Source organism: Rhinopithecus roxellana, chromosome 13 (genome assembly GCF_007565055.1).
Source record: "Rhinopithecus roxellana isolate Shanxi Qingling chromosome 13, ASM756505v1, whole genome shotgun sequence".
Lineage (NCBI taxonomy): Eukaryota > Metazoa > Chordata > Mammalia > Primates > Cercopithecidae > Rhinopithecus > Rhinopithecus roxellana.
In genome coordinates this window covers 84680169-84700567 of record NC_044561.1, presented here as the reverse complement: position 1 = coordinate 84700567, position 20399 = coordinate 84680169, and the positions used below count along the sequence as shown (strand labels likewise).

General features: G+C 44.0%; 1 protein-coding gene across 5 annotated transcripts in view; it reads left to right on the top strand.

The window, feature by feature from the left end:
- SEC23B (SEC23 homolog B, coat complex II component) overlaps window positions 1–20399 on the top strand; it is a 51679-nt gene that overhangs the window by 24148 nt on the left and 7132 nt on the right. For all 5 annotated transcript variants that reach the window (XM_010369850.2, XM_030914964.1, XM_030914966.1 and 2 more), the window contains 7 exons: window positions 5266–5372; window positions 5981–6134; window positions 9227–9304; window positions 12211–12372; window positions 14925–15011; window positions 18755–18910; window positions 19603–19668. In XM_010369850.2, coding sequence (XP_010368152.1) covers window positions 5266–5372; window positions 5981–6134; window positions 9227–9304; window positions 12211–12372; window positions 14925–15011; window positions 18755–18910; window positions 19603–19668 — 810 coding nt within the window. The remainder of the gene's footprint in view (window positions 1–5265; window positions 5373–5980; window positions 6135–9226; window positions 9305–12210; window positions 12373–14924; window positions 15012–18754; window positions 18911–19602; window positions 19669–20399) is intronic.

The window sequence follows — 20399 nt, the reverse complement described above, 5'->3', positions numbered from 1 at the left end:
TGATTCTTTCTCTAATATTTTATTATGAAAAATGCCAAACATACAGAAAAATTGAAAGAAATGTATAGTGAACACGTAGTACCTAGGTGCACCCATCAACTTGATTCTGTAATTAACATTTTACTGTACTGGCATACCTTGGAAATATTGTGGGTTCAATTCCACACTACCACAATAAAGTGAATATTGCAATAAAGCAAGTCACGTGAATATTTTTGTTTCCTACTGCATATAAAAGTAATGTTTACACTATAGTGTGTTAAGTGTTAAATAGTGTTATGTCTTTGAAAACATTTTTCATTCTGCTTTTCTTTTTTTTTGAGACGGAGTCTCGCTCTGTTTCCCAGGCTGGAGTGCAGTGGTGCATCTCAGCTCACTGCAAGCTCCGCCTGCCAGGTTCACTCCATTCTCCTGCCTCAGCCTCCCGAGTAGCTGGGACTACAGGTGCCCGCCACCACGCCTGGCTAATTTTTTTTGTATTTTTAGTAGAGACGGGGTTTCACAATGTTAGCCAGGATGGTCTCAATCTCCTGACCTCGTGATCCGCCCGCCTCGGCCTCCCAAAGTGCTGGGATTACAGGCGTGAGCCATCACGCCCGGCCTGTTCGTTCTTTAATTAAAAAACTACTTTACAGTTGACCCTTGAGTAGTGTTGGGGTGCCGACACTGCACAGTTAAAAATCCACATACAAACGTAACTCCCCCAAAACTTAACTACTGGTAGTCCACTGTTGACTGGAAACCTGACCGATAACCATTGATTAACACATATTTTGTAAGTAATATATATTATATCCTATATTCTTACGATAAAGTAAGCTAGAGAAAAGAGAATGTTATTCAAAAAATCATAAGGGAGGGAAAATGCATTTACTGTTTGTTAAGTGGACATGGACGTCGCGAAGTCTTCATACTCGTCTTCATGTTCAGTAGGCTGAAGAGGAGGAGGAAGAGGAGGGCTTGGTCTTGTAGTCTCAGGTGGCAGAGGCAGAAGAAAATCCACATGCAAGTGGACCCATACAGTTCAGACCTGTGTTGCTCAAGGGTCAACTGTATCGCTGAAAAACGTTAATGATCATCTGATCCTTCAGCGAGTCATAATCTTTTGCTGGTGGAAGGTTTTACATTGATGTTGTTGGTTGCTGACTGATCACGTTGGTAGTTCTGTAGGGTGAGTGGCTGTGGCAGTTTCTTTTCTTCTTTTTTTTTTTTTTTTTTAATTAAGACGAAGTCTTGTTCTATCATCCCAGGCTGGAGTGCAGTGGTGTGATCCTGGCTCACTGCAACCTCCACCTCCCAGGTTCAAGCCATTCTCCCACCCCGGCCTCCCGAGTAGCTAGGATTACAGGTGTCTGCCACCATGCCTGGCTAGTTTTTGTATTTTTAGTAGAGACAGGGTTTTGCCACATTGGCCAGGCTGGTCTTGAACTCCTGACCTCAAGTGATCCACTTGCCTCAGCCTCCCAAAGTGTTGGAATTACAGGTGTGAGCCACTGTGCCCGGCCTGGGAATTTCTTAAAATAAGGCAACTATGAAATTTTTGGTAGACTCTTCCAGGAAAGATTTCTTTGTAGCATGCAGTGTTGTTTGATAGTTTTTACCCACAGTAGAACTTCTTTCAAAAATGTAATCAATGCTCTTAAACCTTGCTGCTGCTTTATCAACTAAATGTATCTAATATTGTAAGTCTTTTCTTGTCATCTCAACAATGTCACAGCATCTTCATGAGGAGTAGATTACATCTCAACAAACCACTTTCTTTGCTTATCCATAAGAAACAACTCTGAATCTGTTAAAATTTTATCATGAAATTGTAGCAATTCAGGCCCATCTTCAGGATCCACTTCTTTATCTTTTTAATAAAAAAAAATAGGCCAGGCGTGGTGGCTCAGGCCTGTAATCCCAGCACTTTGGGAGGCTGAGGCGGGCGGATCATGAAGTCAGGAATTCTAGACCAGCCTAAACAACAATGGTGAAACCCTGTCTCTACTAAAAATACGAGAAAAATTAGCTGGGCATGGTGGCGCGCACCTGTAATCCCAGCTACTCAGGAGGCTGAGACAGGAGAATTGCTTAACTCGAGAGGTGGAGGTTGCAGTGAGCCAAGATTGTGCCACTGCACTCCAGCCTGGGAGACAGAGGGAGATTCTGTCTAAAAAAAAAAGGCTGGGTGCGGTGGCTCATGCCTGTAATCTCAACACGTTGGGAGGCGAAGGCGGGCAGATCATGAGGTCAGAAGATCGAGACCATCCTGGCTAACACAGTGAAACCCCATCTCTACTAAAAATACAAAGCAAAATTAGCCAGGCATGGTGGCGGGTGCCTGTAGTCCCAGCCACTTGGGAGGCTGAGGCAGGAGAATGGTGTGAACCCAGGAGGCGGAGCTTGCTGTGAGCCAAGATTGTGCCACTGTACTCCAGCCTGGGCAACAGAGTGAGACTCCGTCTCAAAAAAAAAAAAAAAAAAAAGAGATGGGGTCTCTCTCTGTTGCCCAGACTGGTCTCGAACTCCTGGGCTCAAGTGATCCTCCCACCTCAGTCTCTCAAAGTGCTGGGATTACAGGTGTGAGCCACCACACCTGGCCAGGATCCACTTTTTTTTTTTTTTTTTTTTTTTTTTGAGACAGAGTCTTGCTGTGTTGCTCCGACTGGAGTGCAGTGGCGCCATCTCAGCTCACTGCAACCTCTGCATCCCAGGGTCAAGCAATTCTGCTGCCTCAGCCTCCCGAGTAGCTGGGATTACAGGTGCCTGCTACCAAAGCCACCTAATTTTTGTATTTTTATTAGAGACGGGGTTTCACAATATTGTCCCAGCTGGTCTCGAACTCCTGGCCTCGGTGATCCACCTGCCTCGGCCTCCAAGGTGCTGGGATTACAGGTGTAAGCCACCGTGCCCAGCTGAGGATCCACTTCTAATTCTAGTTATCTTGCTGCCTCCACCACATCTTCAGTGACTTCCTCCACTGAAGTCTCAAACCCCTCAAAATTGTCTATGAGAATTGGAGTAAAATTCCAAACTCCCGTGAAAGTTGATATTTTGACCTCTTCCCATGAATGATGAGTGTTTCAATGACATCTAGAATGGTGAATCCTTTTCAGAAGATTCTTCATTTTCTTTGCCCGGATCCATCCCAGGAATCACTATGTATGGCAGCTATAGTCTTATAAAATGTGTTCCTTGAGTAATAAGACTTGAAAGTTGACATTTCTCCTTGATTCATGGGATGCAGGATGGATGTTGTGTTAGCAGGCATGAAAACGTTGATCTCCTTTATATCTCCCTCAGAGCTCTTGAGTGACCAGGTGCATTGTCAATGAGCAGTAATATTTTGAAAGGAGTCTTTTTTTTCTAAGCAGCAGGTCTCAAGAGTGGGCTTTAAATATTTAGTAAGCCATGCTGTAAACAGATGTGCTGTCATCCAGGCTTTGTTGTTCCTTTTGTAGAGCACAGGAAGCGCAGATTGAGCACGATTCTTAAGAGTCCTAGGATACTTGGAATGGTAAATGAACATTGGCTTCAACTTAAAGTCACCAGCTGGCTGGGTGTGGTGACTCACACCTGTAATCCCAGCACTTTGGGAGGCCAGGTGGGTGGATTGCTTGAGCTCAGGAGTTCAAGACCAGACTGGGCAATGTGGTGAGGCCTCACTTCTATCAGAAATACAAAAAATAGCCAGACGTGGTGGTGTAAGCCTGTAGTCCCAACTACTTGGGAGGCTGAGGTGGGAGAATCTCTTAAACCTGTGAGGCCGAGGTTGCTGTGAGCTGAGATCATGCCACTCCACTCCAGCCTAGGTGACAGAGCAAGACCCCATCTTAGAAAAACAAAATAAAGTCACCAGTTGCATTAATTCCTAACAAGAGAGTCAACCTGCCCTTTGAAGCTTTAAAGCCAGGCATTGACTTCTCTCTAGCTGTGAAAATCCTAGATGACATCTTCTTCCAACAGAAGAGTTATTTCCTTTACATTGAAAATCTGTTGTTTAGTGTAGCCACCTTCATCAGTGATCTTAGCTAATCTGAATAACTTGCAGCAGTTTCTACATCAGCACATGCTGCTTCACCTTGTGCCATTATGCTATGAAGATGGCTTCTTTCCCTAAACCTCAGGAACCAACCTCTGCCAGCTTCCAACTTTTCTCCTGCAGCTTCCTTACCTCTCTCCGCCTTCATAAATTGAAGAGAGTTAGCACCTTGCTCTGGATTAAGCCCTGGCTTAAGGGAATGTAGTGCCTGGTTTAATTTTCTATTCAGACTTCTAAAACGTTCTCCATATCAGCAGTAAGGCTGTTTCACTTTCTCATCATTCACGTGTTCACTTTTAATTTCCAACTTTTTCTTTGCATTCACAGCTTGGCAGTTTGGGGCAAGAGGCCTAGCTTTCAGCTATCTTGGCTTTCAACGTACCTTTCCTACTAAGATTAATGATTTTTAGCTTTTGATTTAAAGTGAGAGACGTGTGACTCTTCCTTTCACTTGAACACTTAAGAGGGCATTGTAGGGTTATTAGTTGGCCACATTTCAATATTGTTGTATCTCAGGAAATAGGGGAGGCCCAAGGAGGAGGAGAGAGATGAGGGAAAGGTCAGTCAGTGGAGCAACCAGAATACATATGACATTTATCAGTTAAGTTTGCCATCTTATATGGGTGCAGTTTGTAGCACCCCAAAACAATTAAAATGGTAACATCAAAGATCACTGATCATAGATCACCATAGCAGATATATAATAATAATGAAAAAGTTTGAAATATTGTGAGAATTACTGAACTGCGACACAGAGACATGAAGTGAGCACATGTTGGAAAACTGGCACTGATAGACTTGCTTGATGCATGATTGCCACGAATCTTCAATTTGTTAAAAAATCTGCAAATAAGTGAGGGATGCCTGTGTTTGTTTAATGATTAACAGTCCATCACAAACTGGACAATTCATCAGCAATAACTTGTCCAGTTTGTGATCCATTAATCCATCTTCCTTTTGATGCATTTCAAAACAAGCCACAGTCATCCACGTATTTCGTGCCTAAACCCTTCAGCAGGTATATCATTAACTTAAGTTCAGTATTGAATGTAGGTCTTCATCTTTTTTGGAGATAAAGGTTATATGCAGTGAAATGTGCAAATCCTAAGTGTGCCCTTCAAAATGTGTCAAGAACCTTCCCATCATTGCTGTGTCAGTCATTTTAGAAGAGTACAGTGGACTCTGTCACTGTGTTTGCGTCGTGCCTATAACAGACAAGGTTATGGCCTCTCATCCTGCAGCACAATGCCCCTATCCCCCAAGGAGGCAGAGGAGCCATCCAGTTTGTCACGCATTATCAGCACTCCAGCACCCAGAGACGCATCCGCGTGACCACCATCGCCCGAAAGTAAGCAGCCCCGGTTTCCTTTCTGTTGAGGAACTGCCTGACATTTTTCCCTTGAAGAGATACTTTAACATTTGTTAGTCTGTCTTTTTGATTCCATTGAATGGTTCTCACCAGACCTCATTGGCTTATTTGATGAGAAGAGGAGACATTTTTGGCTAACCCAGTTGGGCCTATGAATACTTGCCTAGAAGAATCATCTTTCTGTAGGAAATAGAGTTCATTAAAACTTTATTATTATTATCATTTGGAGACAGTCTCGCTCTGTTGCCTAAGCTGGAGTACAGTGGCACAATCAACTCACTGCAGCCTCAACCTCCCGTGCTCAAGTGATCCTCCCACTTCAGCCTCCCAAGTAGCTGGGACCCCAGGCACCTGCCACCAAAACTGGCTAATTTTTTTACTTTTTGTAGCGAGATGGGGATCTCACAGTGTTGCCCAGGCTGGTCTTGAACTTCTAGGCTCAAGCATTCCTGCCACCTCGCCCTCCCAAAGTGTTGGGATTTCAGGAATGAGCCACTGCACCTAGCCTGTGTTTCTTTATCTGAACGGATGTCTGGCTTTCTGTTCTCTCCTAAACATAAGCATGGCACTAACTCTGGAACTGTCAGTTGGGCAGATGTACAGAGTCAGCTCAGGCACATAGAAGCAGCATTTGACCAGGAGGCTGCAGCAGTCTTGATGGCACGGCTTGGGGTGTTCCGAGCGGAGTCAGAGGAGGGACCTGATGTGCTCCGGTGGCTGGACCGACAACTCATCCGACTGGTAAATTGGGGACAGTGGCATTAGGTTCATTCAGTCTTGGTTTCTGCTTTACTTTCAAGAGAAGAAAATTGTCACTTAATTATTACTTTAAGGTGAATCAGCAAGAATTTATCAGTTGCCTACCTTATGCCACACACTGGACATTCTGGTAAAGATGTGTTAAATGTGCATTTTCCCCTCAGAGATTTACATTATAGTTGGGGAAGAAACAACACGCACGGAGCATTTGGGGAGTGATACAAATCTGTGTGGGTTGAGTTGACTTAGATGAGTCATTTTGCGAATGCTCTGGTCTTGTATTTTTCTTCTAAATCTGGAAAGTAGTTTTAGAAATAGGGATCCAGGCCTGGTGAGTTTAGGGAGATATCTTGTATCAATCTGGGTTTAATAAGTGAGGGAAGTAACACTGTAATTTAAACAGGGAAAGTCTTTTATAAAGAATACAATAAGGGAGTAGAAGAGAGACTGACTAGAAGGAAGTATAGAGAATTGGGCAGCCACTACTTCTGGGGCTGAGATAGAGCACCCAAGGAAGTGCTCCCTCTCCCCAGGGCTGTTCCAGATCTAGTTGGGACGGCATGGCCATGGCTTGGTGAGTCTTTTGCAGAGAGGTTGCCATGGTGCTGTGCCAGGGGAACTTGCTAGAAATTCACTCTCTAGAATTTGAAGAAAATCCACCCTCCAGGGTGCCAGGGAAAGCTGTGTACTGGAAAATGTCCCATTGGAGGCATGCAGGGATGCTGCTTTAGCTTCTGGCTGCCATGTTCTTCAGGAACTCGGCACTGGGGAAGCCACGGTGCAGCAGAACCCGGCACCCAGGAAGCTGCTGAGTGAGCACTCAGGCGCCCGAAGCTGACACCTCCAGCGCATTCTACTGACAAAGCTTGATGTTGTGCCAGCTGGCAAACGAGAGGTAGTGAAAGGGCCCATGTCCATTTCACAGCAGGCAAAGGGGGTGAGTGTGGAGCCAGGCACAAGGCAATAAATCAATAATTGGCACACAATAATCTTACCTTCCTGGAGAGTAACAGCATGTGTTTGTGATCAAAGGCACCATGGAAAGACCCAGTAAGGAAACTGTTTCATTTTGTTCAGCCCTCTATTTGCCCTTGGTATCTCATGGATCCATTTTTCAGGTCTCATGGAACCATTTTTCAGGAAGTGTCAACATTTCAAACATAATTTGAAAAGTGCTGCTTTAAAATTTCAAAGGGCAGAGGGCCCAGGTGGTTAACAAAGACTTCCTGTGGAAATGAGCCTTGAGTCAGGTTATTAAAGAATAGCTTAATTGGATAGGAGAAGGCAAGGCTTGCTGAGTGGAGGGCTAGCAGGAACGAGCCCGTGGGAGCTAGCTGGGTCTTTTAGCTTATGCTGAGGACTTTGAAGAAACCAGTGTCACATGAGGCCAGGTTGTGCAGTGGGACACAGAGTCAGGGAAGGTACACCTTGATTGGGGAGCTCCTTAACTTTAGGGAGCAAGGGAGACTTGGGTGTGATTGTTAAGCGGGGGTGTGACGTCAGCATGATGCTTGTGTTTACTTTTAATATCACCATGTGAGGCACATTGCAAGGAGAAAAGGCTATTGTTGTGAATGGAGGATTTTTCAGGCTCAATGGTGCTGAGACCAGCGTAGTGGCAGTAGAGATGGAGGAAGCAGGTTTGAAATCAGGATGTAAACTGAAAGAATGGATAAAACTTGATGAAATGATTCTTTGTAAAGTCAAAAACCAAAAAGTCAGCATTGAGTGACATTTCACACGTGGGTAACTGCATGAGTGATGGTGAGGTAGAAGATGGGAAAGGAGTGCAATTTTAGGGTGAGAGAAGATGAATCTTTTTTTTTAATGTAATAGTTTATTTTTGATAATTGAATGTGAACTTGCAAAAGTATGTCTCACGAAAACTCCCATATTTGGGTGGATGTCCTGACTGGGGCTCAGGCTAGAGGTCAGCACTGGACACTGGAGGGTGGATTTGGATGACACCCATCTGGCTCTAGTGTTTATTTGTACCCAAAGCAGTGAGGATAGGAGGAGGGGGCCAAGAACTAACCCCCAAGGAGTGCACAGTTAGGGGGAGGAGGAAAACAAAACCATTGAAGAAGGCAGAAAAGGGTTGGCTGGAGAGATGATGAGAAGTAGGAAAGTGATGTATTAGCAGCTGAAGGAGAAAGTTTCAAGACGTTTGGGCAGTCACCTGGCTCACGCTGCTAGGAAGTTCAGGAAGATGAGAACTGTGGAAGGGCACCAGATTTTGTGGGAAGAAAGTTATTGTTAGAAATGGGGTTTCTTTAAATGGTGAATAGCCCAATTCTTTAGTGACCAGAAATGTGTGAGCAGAAATAAAGGCAGGAAGAGAAAACATTGTGGTTCAGAAATCTGCCATTGGGAGAAATAAATTTGAGTTTTAGTGTGAGAGAACATCAAAGCATAACTATAATTGTTAGTTTTCATGGTGTTAGAGGGTTTTCATGTGGAACAGGTGCCTGGAAGAGCTCACCTAGCTTCTCTGGTCAGGGCGGTCCTCAGGCCAGCACTGCCTGGGAGCTGATTAGAGATGCAGAATCTTCAGCTCCTCCGAGAGCCTGCATTTTAAAAAAAATTTATTATTATGATTTTTGAGAAGGAGGCTCGCTCTGTTGCCCAGGCTGTAGTGCAGTGGTGCAGTCTCGGCTTACTGCAAGCTCTGCCTTCCAGGTTCACGCCATTCTCCTGCCTTAGCTTCCTGAGTAGCTGGGACTACAGGTGCCCGCCACCATGCCCGGCTAATTTTTTTTGTATTTTTAGTAGAGACGGGGTGTCACCGTGTTAGCCACGATGGTCTCGATCTCCTGATCTCGTGATCCACCCGCCTCAGCCTCCCAAAGTGCTGGGATTACAGGTGTGAGCCACCATGCCCGGCCAGAGCCTGCATTTTAACAAGACCCACCCTGGACATTTGCCTGCTTGAGAAGTGCTAGTCTAGGACTTAGAGTAAGTGGCAGAGTTGAGACTGGATGTAGCTTAGTCCAAGAATATTTCCAGCTAATGCTAACTTAGATTTTTCTCTCTCTCTTTGTGTGTGTTTGTTTTTTGGTATTTTCTTTCCATAGTGTCAAAAGTTTGGACAATATAACAAAGAAGACCCCACTTCTTTTAGGTTATCAGATTCCTTTTCTCTGTATCCTCAGGTAAGTAATATATGTTTCTAAAATAACTACAGAACAGTAAATTTTGATAGAAATTAACTTTATTCTCAGGGTAAAGTGAAGGTTTTTTAATGTCTTGAGACTCAGTCTATAGGTGACAGAGATTGTTCAACCCGAGTCGAATGTGTGTCGAGGCAAGACAGCACCCTAAGCCCTATAGAAGATAAAGATGACATGCAGAGGGGAGGAAACTCATGCATACATTTTCACAAACAGGCAAAATAGGATCATTGATATACGGCCATAAAAAGTATCTCTGATGTGTAGAAGTTCTGGGGAAACAGTCAGCTACCTCAGCAACAAACCAAGAAAATGAGCACACATGGAGATGAATACAACAAAACAAAACCACAGTTAGTGCAACAAATATTTAATAACATGTCTGTGGTTATTATGTGCATGAAAACCAGGAGTGAGCAATAAGCAGCTCCTGAAAGTAACTGCACTCTGCATGAACAAAGCCTTTGGAAGCCACTGGACAAGAGAGAGGAGCGGGAAAAGTAGATGAATTTCTATCTCCATTGTAATTTAGCAAATAGAGTGTAACTCATGGGTGTCTATAAGGATTACAGGAGCTGAGGCCAATCGAGTATTAAATATTTAGCACAATGCCAGTCACCTGTTCAGCACTCAATGTGACCTAGCTCCACAGCAGGTGCCTGGGACTCTGAGGTGCCCATGTGTGAGAGATTAAAAGTTGTGTTGTGTTGTGGGAAGAGCCCTGGACTGGCCAGAGTCAGGGTGAGGTTTCAGTGCTGGCCGCGCTGGGCTGACCTTAGAGGAAGTTCCGGAGCCCTGTAGAGTTTGGTTTCCCACCTCTAGCAGTGGGGAGTTGCTCTGGTGAAGTGGTTTGCAGGGTTTTCTTTTTTAAGTCATGGAATCCTTTATTTGAGAGGAGCTGCCCTGAAAAGCCAGCACATAAAGCAGATCAAGTTGGTGCTTCTCTGGTTGTGCCCATGTACCACCCCCATAGTAGGTCCCACCAGAGCCCTCATCCCTGGGCCCCTGAGGACTTGATGACTCTAAGAGCACAGCTTGAAAACCAGTGGGAATGCTTTCTCAGATCCTTCTGTCAAGGCATTCTAGGAGAGAGGCCAAGAGCCCTGTCTCTAGAGCCAGGCGGCCTGGTGTAGAGAGAATCCAGCTGTGACACTCGGTAGTGGGGTGACCTTGGACAAGTTGCTTGCCCCTCTGTGCCTTAGTTTCCTCACCTGTAAACTAGGGATGGTAAGAGAACTTACCTCATGGGCTTATTGGAAGGATTAAGTAGTTCTTGTCAAGTGCTTTGTGCCTTGCACGTAGGATGTATTGAATGTCAGCCTTGATTATTATTTAGGAACCTATGATTCAATATTTGGAGTCTCAGGAAGCTTTATACTTCACAAGGCAGCTCATTTTCATGTTCTGGCAACTCTTTAACGTGAGCTGAAAGTCTGTCCCCACCCCTTCTTCTCATCCTCGAGGGTGAGAACCTATGGCTGCAGTGTCATCCTTGTCCCTTTCTCCCCTGCACCATCCCAGCTTGTGTCCTGAGCTGTCATCTGCTGTTCCTGTGCCTGGAATCCCCTTCCCCCTGGCGCTGTGGCCTCCTCAGCCACGTCTCTCAGGGTGCACCGTCAGTCCCCAGAGCTCTAGGAAGTCTCCTCCTGGCCCTCCACCCCCACCTCCCCAGTGCTATCCTATACTCTGGCTCATAACTCGTAGCCCCAAGCGTGCCTTTCTCACTGGGTCTGACTTCTCTGAGAGCAGATATTCTGTCTCCACTGCCTGGCACAGTGACTCTGGAAATGTTTCTTTGGCGTTTCTCTTAACTGTGGAAGCTCTGACATACCCAGAGGCCCTTTTTAAAAACAAACAAAAAAAATGATTTTTATTTTTTTAATTTTTAATTTTTTTTTTTTTGAGACAGAGTTTTGCTCTTGTTGCCCAGGCTGGAGTGCAATGGCACGATCTCGACTCACCATAACCTCCGCCTCCTGGGTTCAAGCGATTCTCCTGCCTCAGCCTCCTGAGTAGCTGGGACTACAGGTGCCTGCCACCACGCCCGGCTAATTTTGTATTTTTAGTAGACATGGGGTTTCTCCATGTTGGTCAGGCTGGTCTCGAACTCCCGACCTCAGGTGGTCTGCCTGCCTTGGCTTCCCAAAGTGCTGGGATTATAGGCATGAGCCACCACGCCCAGCCAGAGGCCCCTTTTAAAAATAAATAAATAAATAAATTTATTTATTTATTTATTTATTTATTTATTTATTTATTTATTTTTTGAGACGGAGTCTCGCTCTGTCGCCCAGGCTGGAGTGCAGTGGCCGGATCTCCGCTCACTGCAAGCTCCGCCTCCCAGGTTCACACCATTCTCCTGCCTCAGCCTCCCGAGTAGCTGGGACTACAGGCGCCCGCCACCTCGCCCGGCTAGTTTTTTGTATTTTTTAGTAGAGATGGGGTTTCACCGTGTTAGCCAGGATGGTCTCGATCTCCTGACCTCGTGATCCGCCCGTCTCGGCCTCCCAAAGTGCTGGGATTACAGGCTTGAGCCACCGCGCCCGGCCAATAATTTAATTTTTAATTGTGGTAAAACACACATAACAGAATTTACCATCTTAACCATTTTTAAGCATACAGTTGAGTAGTGTTAGGTGTATTCACATTATTGAGCAACTGATGTCTAGAGTTTTTCACTTTGCAGAGCTGAAACTCTGTGCTCATTAAGCAACAGCTCCCAGTTTTCCTCTTTCCCCAGCCCCTGCTACCACCTTATGCTTTCTCTTCTGTGAACCCAGAGAGCCCTTTTCTGGGTTCTCCTATTTCAGACCCCTGAGGTAGATCTACTCTGTGGGTGTCTAAGAAAGTTACAACTATATGCATTTCTCTCTCATTCTTTGTGAATGCAGTTCATGTTCCATCTGAGAAGATCTCCATTTCTTCAAGTGTTTAACAATAGTCCTGATGAGTCGTCATATTACAGACATCATTTTGCCCGGCAGGACCTGACCCAGTCCCTCATCATGATCCAGCCCATTCTCTACTCTTACTCCTTTCATGGGCCACCAGAGGTAAGGCTCTACCTGAGTGCTTTCCTGAGAATTGGAATCACCTAACTTATATATTCTTTTTTAAGCAAATTTACTTAGAGAGCAGAACTGTAAAAAAATAAAACTTTGAGTTTTTATAGTAATTTAAATTATTAAATTAAATTTAATTTAAATTTCTATTAAAAAATACCTTTAGGAAAATTCCAAAGACATATAAAGCTATTATTTGTGGAAGGCAGGAATAAAGGTAAAAAACTCTAAGAAATAACATGGTTGCTTTCTTTTTCCTTGTGCTCATATACTTACATCCAGCAATTCCGTGTTTTGTATCTGTAGGAAAGACTCCTAGATATAGAATAGACTTTGTGCAAAAAAAAAAAAAAAAAAAAAATAGTAAAGGAACTACTATAATAGAGAATCAAATAACAGTCCGAATGTTTAATATAGGAAAATAAATAAGTAACCTGAGAAATGCAGTTGACCCTCAGTATTCATGGAGGATTGGTTCCAGGACCTCTCTCAGATACTGGAATTCTTAGATACTCAAGTTACTAATATAAAATTGTGTAATATTTGCATGTAACCTGGACACATTCTCCTATATACTTTAAGTCATCTCTAGATTAGTTATAATACCTATTATGTAAGTGCTATGTAAATAATTGTCATACTGTATGGTTTAGGGAATAATGACAAGAAAACAAGTCTGTACATGTGCAGTACAGATGCATATTTTTTTCAAATATTTTCAATCCAAGGGTGGTTGAATTTTCAGATGTTGAACCGACCGATATGGAGGGCCAACAGTATTCACAAAATGTATGTAACATAATAAAATAGAAAGTCCTTATGTAAAAATGTTACATGAAAAAAGTCAAAACAGAAACTTTTCTAAATATTCCCTGCAAAAATAAAGAACTATATGGAAAAAAACCAAAATATCAATATTTGTTATACTTGGGTACATATTTTAAAATTTTCTTTGTTGAGTACAATTTACTTTCATTATTGAAATAATTACTGGCTGGGCGCGGTGGCTCAAGCCTGTAATCCCAGCACTTTGGGAGGCTGAGACGGGCGGATCACGAGGTCAGGAGATCGAGACCATCCTGGCTAACACGGTGAAACCCCGTGTCTACTAAAAAAAATACAAAAAAAACTAGCCGGGCGAGGTGGTGGGCGCCTGTAGTCCCAGCTACTCAGGAGGCTGAGGCAGGAGAATGACGTGCACCCGGGAGGCGGAGCTTGCAGTGAGCCGAGATCCAGCCACTGCACTCCAGCCTGGGCGACAGAGCAAGACTCCGTCTCAAAAAAAAAGAAAAAAATAATTACTAAAATAGCAGGCGGATCACCTGACATCAGGAGTTTGAGACCAGCCTGGTCAGCATGGTGAAACCCTGTCTCTACTAAAAATACAAAAATTAGCTGGGCATGGCACCAGTAATCCCAGCTACTCAGGAGGCTGAGGCTGGAGAATCGCCTGAACTCAGGAGGCAGAGGTTGCAATGAGTTGAGATTGCACCACTGCATTCCAGCCTGGGAACAGAGCAAGACTCCCTCTCAAAAAAAAAAATAATGATAATAATTACTGATATAAAAATTATATAGTTATTTATATAATATATAAAATATTACTTATAAATAAATAATAAAGATACATATATTTTGAGATGGAGTCTCACTCTGTCACCCAGGCTGGAGTACAGTGGTGCGATCTTTGCTCACGGCAACCTCCACCTCCCAGGTTCAGGTGATCGTCCCACTTCAGCCTCCTGAATAGCTGGGACCACAGGCACGTGCCACCACAGCCCAGCCAATTTCTTGTGTTTTTGGTAGAGACAGGGTTTTGCCATGTTGCCCAGGCTGGTCTTGAACTCCTGGGCTCAAGTGATCTGCCTGCCTTGGCCTCCCAAAGTGCTAGGTTTACAGGCGTGAGCCACCGCACCCAGCCATAATATATATTTTGTAGTAAACTTCAAAATTTGGGTTAAATGCTATTTTTCATATAGGCATCTGTATTCTGTCTCATCTACAGAGAGTGTCTCTGATTGCTAAAATACATACAAAACTGAGAATATTCAGAATTATTTTTCGTTCTAAGATCAAAAGATATTACTAAGCCTGGTCAACATAGTGTCAGAACCTGTCTTTATAAAAAATAAAAAATTAGTTGGGCATGGTGGCATGCCTCAGCTACTCTGGAGGCTGAGGTGGGAGGGTCACTTGAGCCCAGGAGGTCGAAGCTGCAGTGAGCCAGGGTCACATCACTTGACTCTAGCCTGGGCAACAGAGCAACACCCTGACTCTTAATTTAAAACAAAAAGGTATCATTAATTTCCCTTCTCAATTGATGAGGAATTATTTGGAGCCTCTTTTTCCTACAAAGCTGAGAATGAGTCAGGAGCAGAGAGTGCAAGTATGTCAGGAAGAAAAGGGGGGAGCCACTGTGCTGGGCACCATTTGTAAATAGCCTTTGCTGTGGATACCAGGCAGGGGGTCAGGGTTGGGTGGAAGTGGTTGCTGTGTGGGGAGGAGGGAAAACCAATGCCATCTTTCTCTCTCTTTTTCTTCAGCCAGTACTCTTGGATAGCAGCAGCATTCTAGCTGACAGAATTTTGCTGATGGATACTTTCTTTCAAATTGTCATTTATCTTGGTGAGGTAAGATGATATTATTAATTAATTTTCGTTTTTAAATTGGGGAAAAGGCATACACATTTATTTAATTGTGCACACAAGGAGAATTATTGTCCTTAACTGTGGTTTTTGTTTTCTGCTTATTTATGTATTTATGTATTTATTTATTTATTTATTTTGAGACGGAGTCTCGCTCTGTCACCCAGGCTGGAGTGCAATGGCCGGATCTCAGCTCACTGCAAGCTCCGCCTCCTGGGTTTACGCCATTCTCCTGCCTCAGCCTCCCGAGTAGCTGGGACTACAGACGCCCGCCACCTTGCCCGGCTAGTTTTTTGTATTTTTTAGTAGAGACGGGGTTTCACCGTGTTAGCCAGGATGGTCTCGATCTCCTGACCTTGTGATCCGCCTGTCTTGGCCTCCCAAAGTGCTGGAATTACAGGCTTGAGCCACCGCACCCGGCCCTGTTTTCTGCTTATTTATTAATTTAGGTTTTTAATGACATTTGTAACAACAATTTGAGCTTAGAAAGTGCAGTGGCTTTTATTCTAGTGGATAGAAACTTTTCTTATGTCCCTGGAGTATTTGTATATTTATTAATTTTAATCATATTTGCCTTAAATATGGGCCGGGCACAGTGGCTCATGCCTGTGATCCCAGCACTTTGGGAAACTGAGGTGGACAGATCACCGTAGGTCAGGAGTTCAAAACCAGCCTGACCACAGGCAAAACCCCATCTCTACTAAAAATACAAAAGTTAGCCGGGCATGGTGGCACACACTTATAGTCCCAGCTACTTGGGGGGCTGAGGTGGGAGAATCACTTAAACCCGGGAGGTGGAGGTTGTAGTTAGCTGAGATCATGCCACTGCACTCCAGCCTGGTCAACAGAGTGAAACTCCGTCTCAAAAAATAATAAATAATATATGCTGTAAAAAAATCTCAGGTGGTTCTTCTTTTATTTTTATTTATTTATTTATTTTGAGACGGAGTCTTGCTCTGTCGCCCAGGCTGGAGTGCAGTGGCATGGATATGGATCTCGGCTCACTGCAAGCTCCACCTCCCAGGTTCACACCATTCTCCTGCCTCAGCCTCCTGAGTAGCTGGGACCACAGGTGCCCGCCACCACGCCCAGCTAATTTTTTTGTATTTTTTGTAGAGACGGGGTTTCACCATGTTAGCCAGGATGGTCTCAATCTCTTGACCTCGTGATCCACCTGCCTCAGCCTCCCAAAGTGCTGGGATCACAGGCGTGAGCCACTGCGCATGGCTGGTTCTTTTAAATCACTGTAAATCATTACCTTCAAAGTTAGGCAAAACTAGTTTATTCTCCTCAATAAATATTTTATACATACTACTGTTCTTTCAGAGTTAGCGTTTAAAGCTAAAGTTGTGCTTTGATGAAATAACATGGCCCAGGGAACTTCACACTATGTCTGTGGATCCCTAGGATGGCTGTGGATAGCTTTCAGTCCATTTCTTTCTCAGAAAGAAATTCTGAGACTCTGGGGTTTCTCAGTGGGGCTTATGCCCTGAGAAAGGGAATAGCTTCTCTGAATTATTTGCATCTTCATGGAAAAATCCTTTAATGGAGATGATGGTGATATTTATATTCAGTGATGCTTTTTCTTCTATTGTATGTTCTCTACCTTCATTATATTGTCTATTGATTTGGTTTCCTAGTGGCCAACCATTAGAAATGATTTCTGAGATTGTGAAAAGATATAAATTGTGTTTCGGGATTCCTTTAGTAACTTAGGAAGTATTTGTTTTCTAATACTCCTAAGTATTTTATAACTTTAAACTTTTTTCAGCATATTAACACCTAGTCTGCTAGCCACTTGCACACAAGTGCTAGGCTGTCAGTAATAGTCCTAGACTGAGAGCCAGATGACCAGCTGCTCTTCCCACTGGGTCCTTTGGTATCAGTACAGTTGGCCCTCCGTATCCACAGGTTCCACCTCTGCAGATTCAGCCAATGCCAGGTTAAAAATAATTTTGAAATAATGATAAAAAATAATACAAATAAAATGTATAGCACAGGCCGGGTGTGGTAGCTCACGCCTGTAATCCCAGCACTTTGGGAGGCCGAGGCAGACGGATCATCTGAGGTCAGGAGTTCAAGACTAGCCTGGCTAACATAGCGAAACCCTGTCTCTACTAAAAATACAAAAATTAGCCAAGCGTGGTGGCAGACGCCTGTAATCCCAGCTGCTTGGGAGGCTGAGGCAGGAGAATCGCTTGAACTCGGGAAGTGAAGTTTCAGTGAGCCGAGACTGCACCACTGCACTCCAGCCTGGACAATAGAGTGAGGCTCTGTCTCAAAAAAAAAAAAAGAAAAGAAAAAAGAAACACACAAGAACTATTTATATACTCTTTACATTGTAGGTATTATAAGTAATCTAAAGATGATTTAAAGTATATGGGAAGATGTACGTCGGTTATATGCAAATACTGTGCCATTTTGTATGAGGGACTTGAGGATCTATGGAATTTGGTATTGGGAGGAGTGGTCCTGGAACCAATCTTGTGGATACTGAGGGCCGACTGTACTGACGATAAAGCATTCTTTGCTCTAAGCTCACCCCTTATTGACATTTCTTTTGTAACCCCTGATGCTGTTCATTCACTTGTTTATTGAGCACCTTCTTGTGCAAGTGAGGGGTTCTAAGGATAAAGACAGTGACACTGCTGTCACCTTCCCAAAGCCCCGAGTGTGCTGAATGCAAGTGTTCTTAGGAACTCCTGGCCCCTGGTGAGCTTGTGGGCATTTCCCATAGGCCAACTGTCAATCACAGCATTTAGACCTGGAAAAAGGTAACTGCCACTCTGAGAGGAAGCGAGCAGGCTACAGAAGGAGGCATCTGATGAGAATCCTCTGCCTGGAGCCATGTTAATGGCTCTGTTAAGACACATTGCACACTTGCTGTAGTCTCTTTCTCCATTTTTCCTGTCCATTGTCTTCTTGTTCCCCTAAATAACATGCAAAAGCACTTCACTTTGTTTATAAAGGTATATGAATCAGTTAATGAATGTTTCTTGATTTCCTGTGTATACAAGATATTTTCTAGACCAGTTGCTGATGAGTATAAAAGAAGGAAGGGTGATAAAATGTGTAGCTTAGTCGGGGAGACAGATCGTCTGCTTTCCACAGTTTAGCATATGGCTTCTCTTCACTGCCTGATCAACACTCATACTTTGATTCTTACAGCTCTTGTCTCCTTTGCCAAGGGTACCCCAATTCAGGGCCCAGGGGGAGCAGGGGATAGGGATGAGTCAATTGCACCCAAGTCTGTATGACTACTGCTTACTGGAGGAGGAGTGTAATATGTGTGCCATTAGGAAAGGAGATGGGGGAGTGGAGTCTGTGTGGGCAGCCAACAAAGCCCTTTCCTTACCAGATGTGTGGAGATGAGAGGCTAGACTGAGTGATAACAGTGGAAGTGGAAAAGAAGGGAGGCCGCCGCTCCTTGGGATGAGTAATCCACGGGCTTTGTTAAGCAGTTGATATAGAAGAGAGGAGGCATGAGTGGTGCCTGACATTCCTGGGGGAATGTGCAGGCGGGGGTATCCTGGATGCACCCATTTTGCTTACTCCTGCTTCTCCTCCTGCAGGTACCTCTGCTTTGCTCTCCCTATGAAACTTGTCATTTTTGACATTAGACTTCTTCACTGGAAACAAGCTCTGGGTGGCGATGGTAGAATGTCAGTGTCAGTGAAGGCTGTTGTTACAGTTTCCACAATAGTTTTGGTTGGTTTGTTTCTGTGTAGACCATAGCCCAGTGGTGTAAAGCTGGCTACCAGGACATGCCCGAGTACGAAAACTTCAAGCACCTTCTGCAGGCACCACTGGATGATGCTCAAGAAATTCTGCAAGCGCGCTTCCCGATGCCACGTTACATTAACACGGAGCATGGAGGCAGTCAGGTGAGCGAGCTGAGTTCTAGCTCCAGTGGTTTGTTCGTTTTATGATAGATTGTTATTGCTATACATCCAAACAGGATGGTTAATATTTTATGCGATGACATAAGTTGACACACAGGTAATCTTCCAAATATGACTTCTTTTTAAATAAATGGTCAAAATACACTTATGTAAAGGGATTGCCAAGATAAAATACACATTTTATGTTTTAGGATCCTTAAATGGAGAGCCAGTGGGCTTAAGCTAAAGAAATAGATTACTGTGCAGTAAAACAATTCTAACGGCCGGGCGCGGTGGCTCAAGCCTGTAATCCCAGCACTTTGGGAGGCCGAGACGGGCGGATCATGAGGTCAGGAGATCGAGACCATCCTGGCTAACACTGTGAAACCCCGTCTCTACTAAAAAATACAAAAAACTAGCCAGGCGAGGTGGCGGGCGCCTGTAGTCCCAGCTAATCGGGAGGCTGAGGCAGGAGAATGGCGTGAACCCGGGAGGCGGAGCTTGCAGTGAGCTGAGATCCGGCCACTGCGCTCCAGCCCCGGCGACAGAGTGAGACTCCGTCTCAAAAAAAAAAAAAAAAAAAAAAACAACAATTCTAATTTAACCAAAGAAATATTGTAAAAAATTATCTTTTTTCTGTTACATTAATATTAATGTCACTTTTTAATCTTTAAACCTTTTTGTTGTTGTTAAAGGCTCGATTCCTTTTGTCCAAAGTGAACCCATCTCAGACACACAATAACCTCTATGCCTGGGGCCAGGTAAGAAATTTTCAGGTATTTGGGGAGGATGCCAAGCTAGTTTTTTTTAAAACTTGTTTTAAAATTCTACAAATTGGATCTCTTTTGGCCTAGAGACAGAATAACTGCATAACGTGGGTATTTTGCTGGGGAGTAGCAGGCAGCGAATCAACTTGAATAACATGGCTGGGCCGGAGCTTGAGGGGGCTCCCTGGGCGGGTCCCCTTCCACAATATACAGCATAACATACCAGGTTCAGGCCAAGGGACAGAGCACTGTACTGTGGCCTCCATGGGGGTCTCCTTCGTCACACAGCAGCGTGGCCCCTAGTCCTCTCTCTGCCAAGAACACAGGGCAACTTGTCACCATCGATTTTGCCGCCTCCTCACTTTCCAGCCTAATTCCTTCCCTTTTCTCCTACTCCCCCCGCCCCCCACCAATTACTACTTTCTCTAACTGTTCCCAGCATTTATGTCTCTCTCAGATGAGTCTTTCCTTTCATTCTGTTTTCTTATAACATTTTTAAAATTAAACTTTTTTGTGATCATTGTAAATTTACATATAGTTACAAGAAATAATACAGAGAGATCACCTGTATCTTTTACCCATTTTCCCTTAGTGTTAACATCTTGCAAAAACTGTAATACAGTATCACAACCAGGATACTGAGATTGATAAGGTCAAGATGTGAGGCATTTCCATCACCACATTTATTATGCACTTTATTTCTATGAATGTTACATTGTAACATA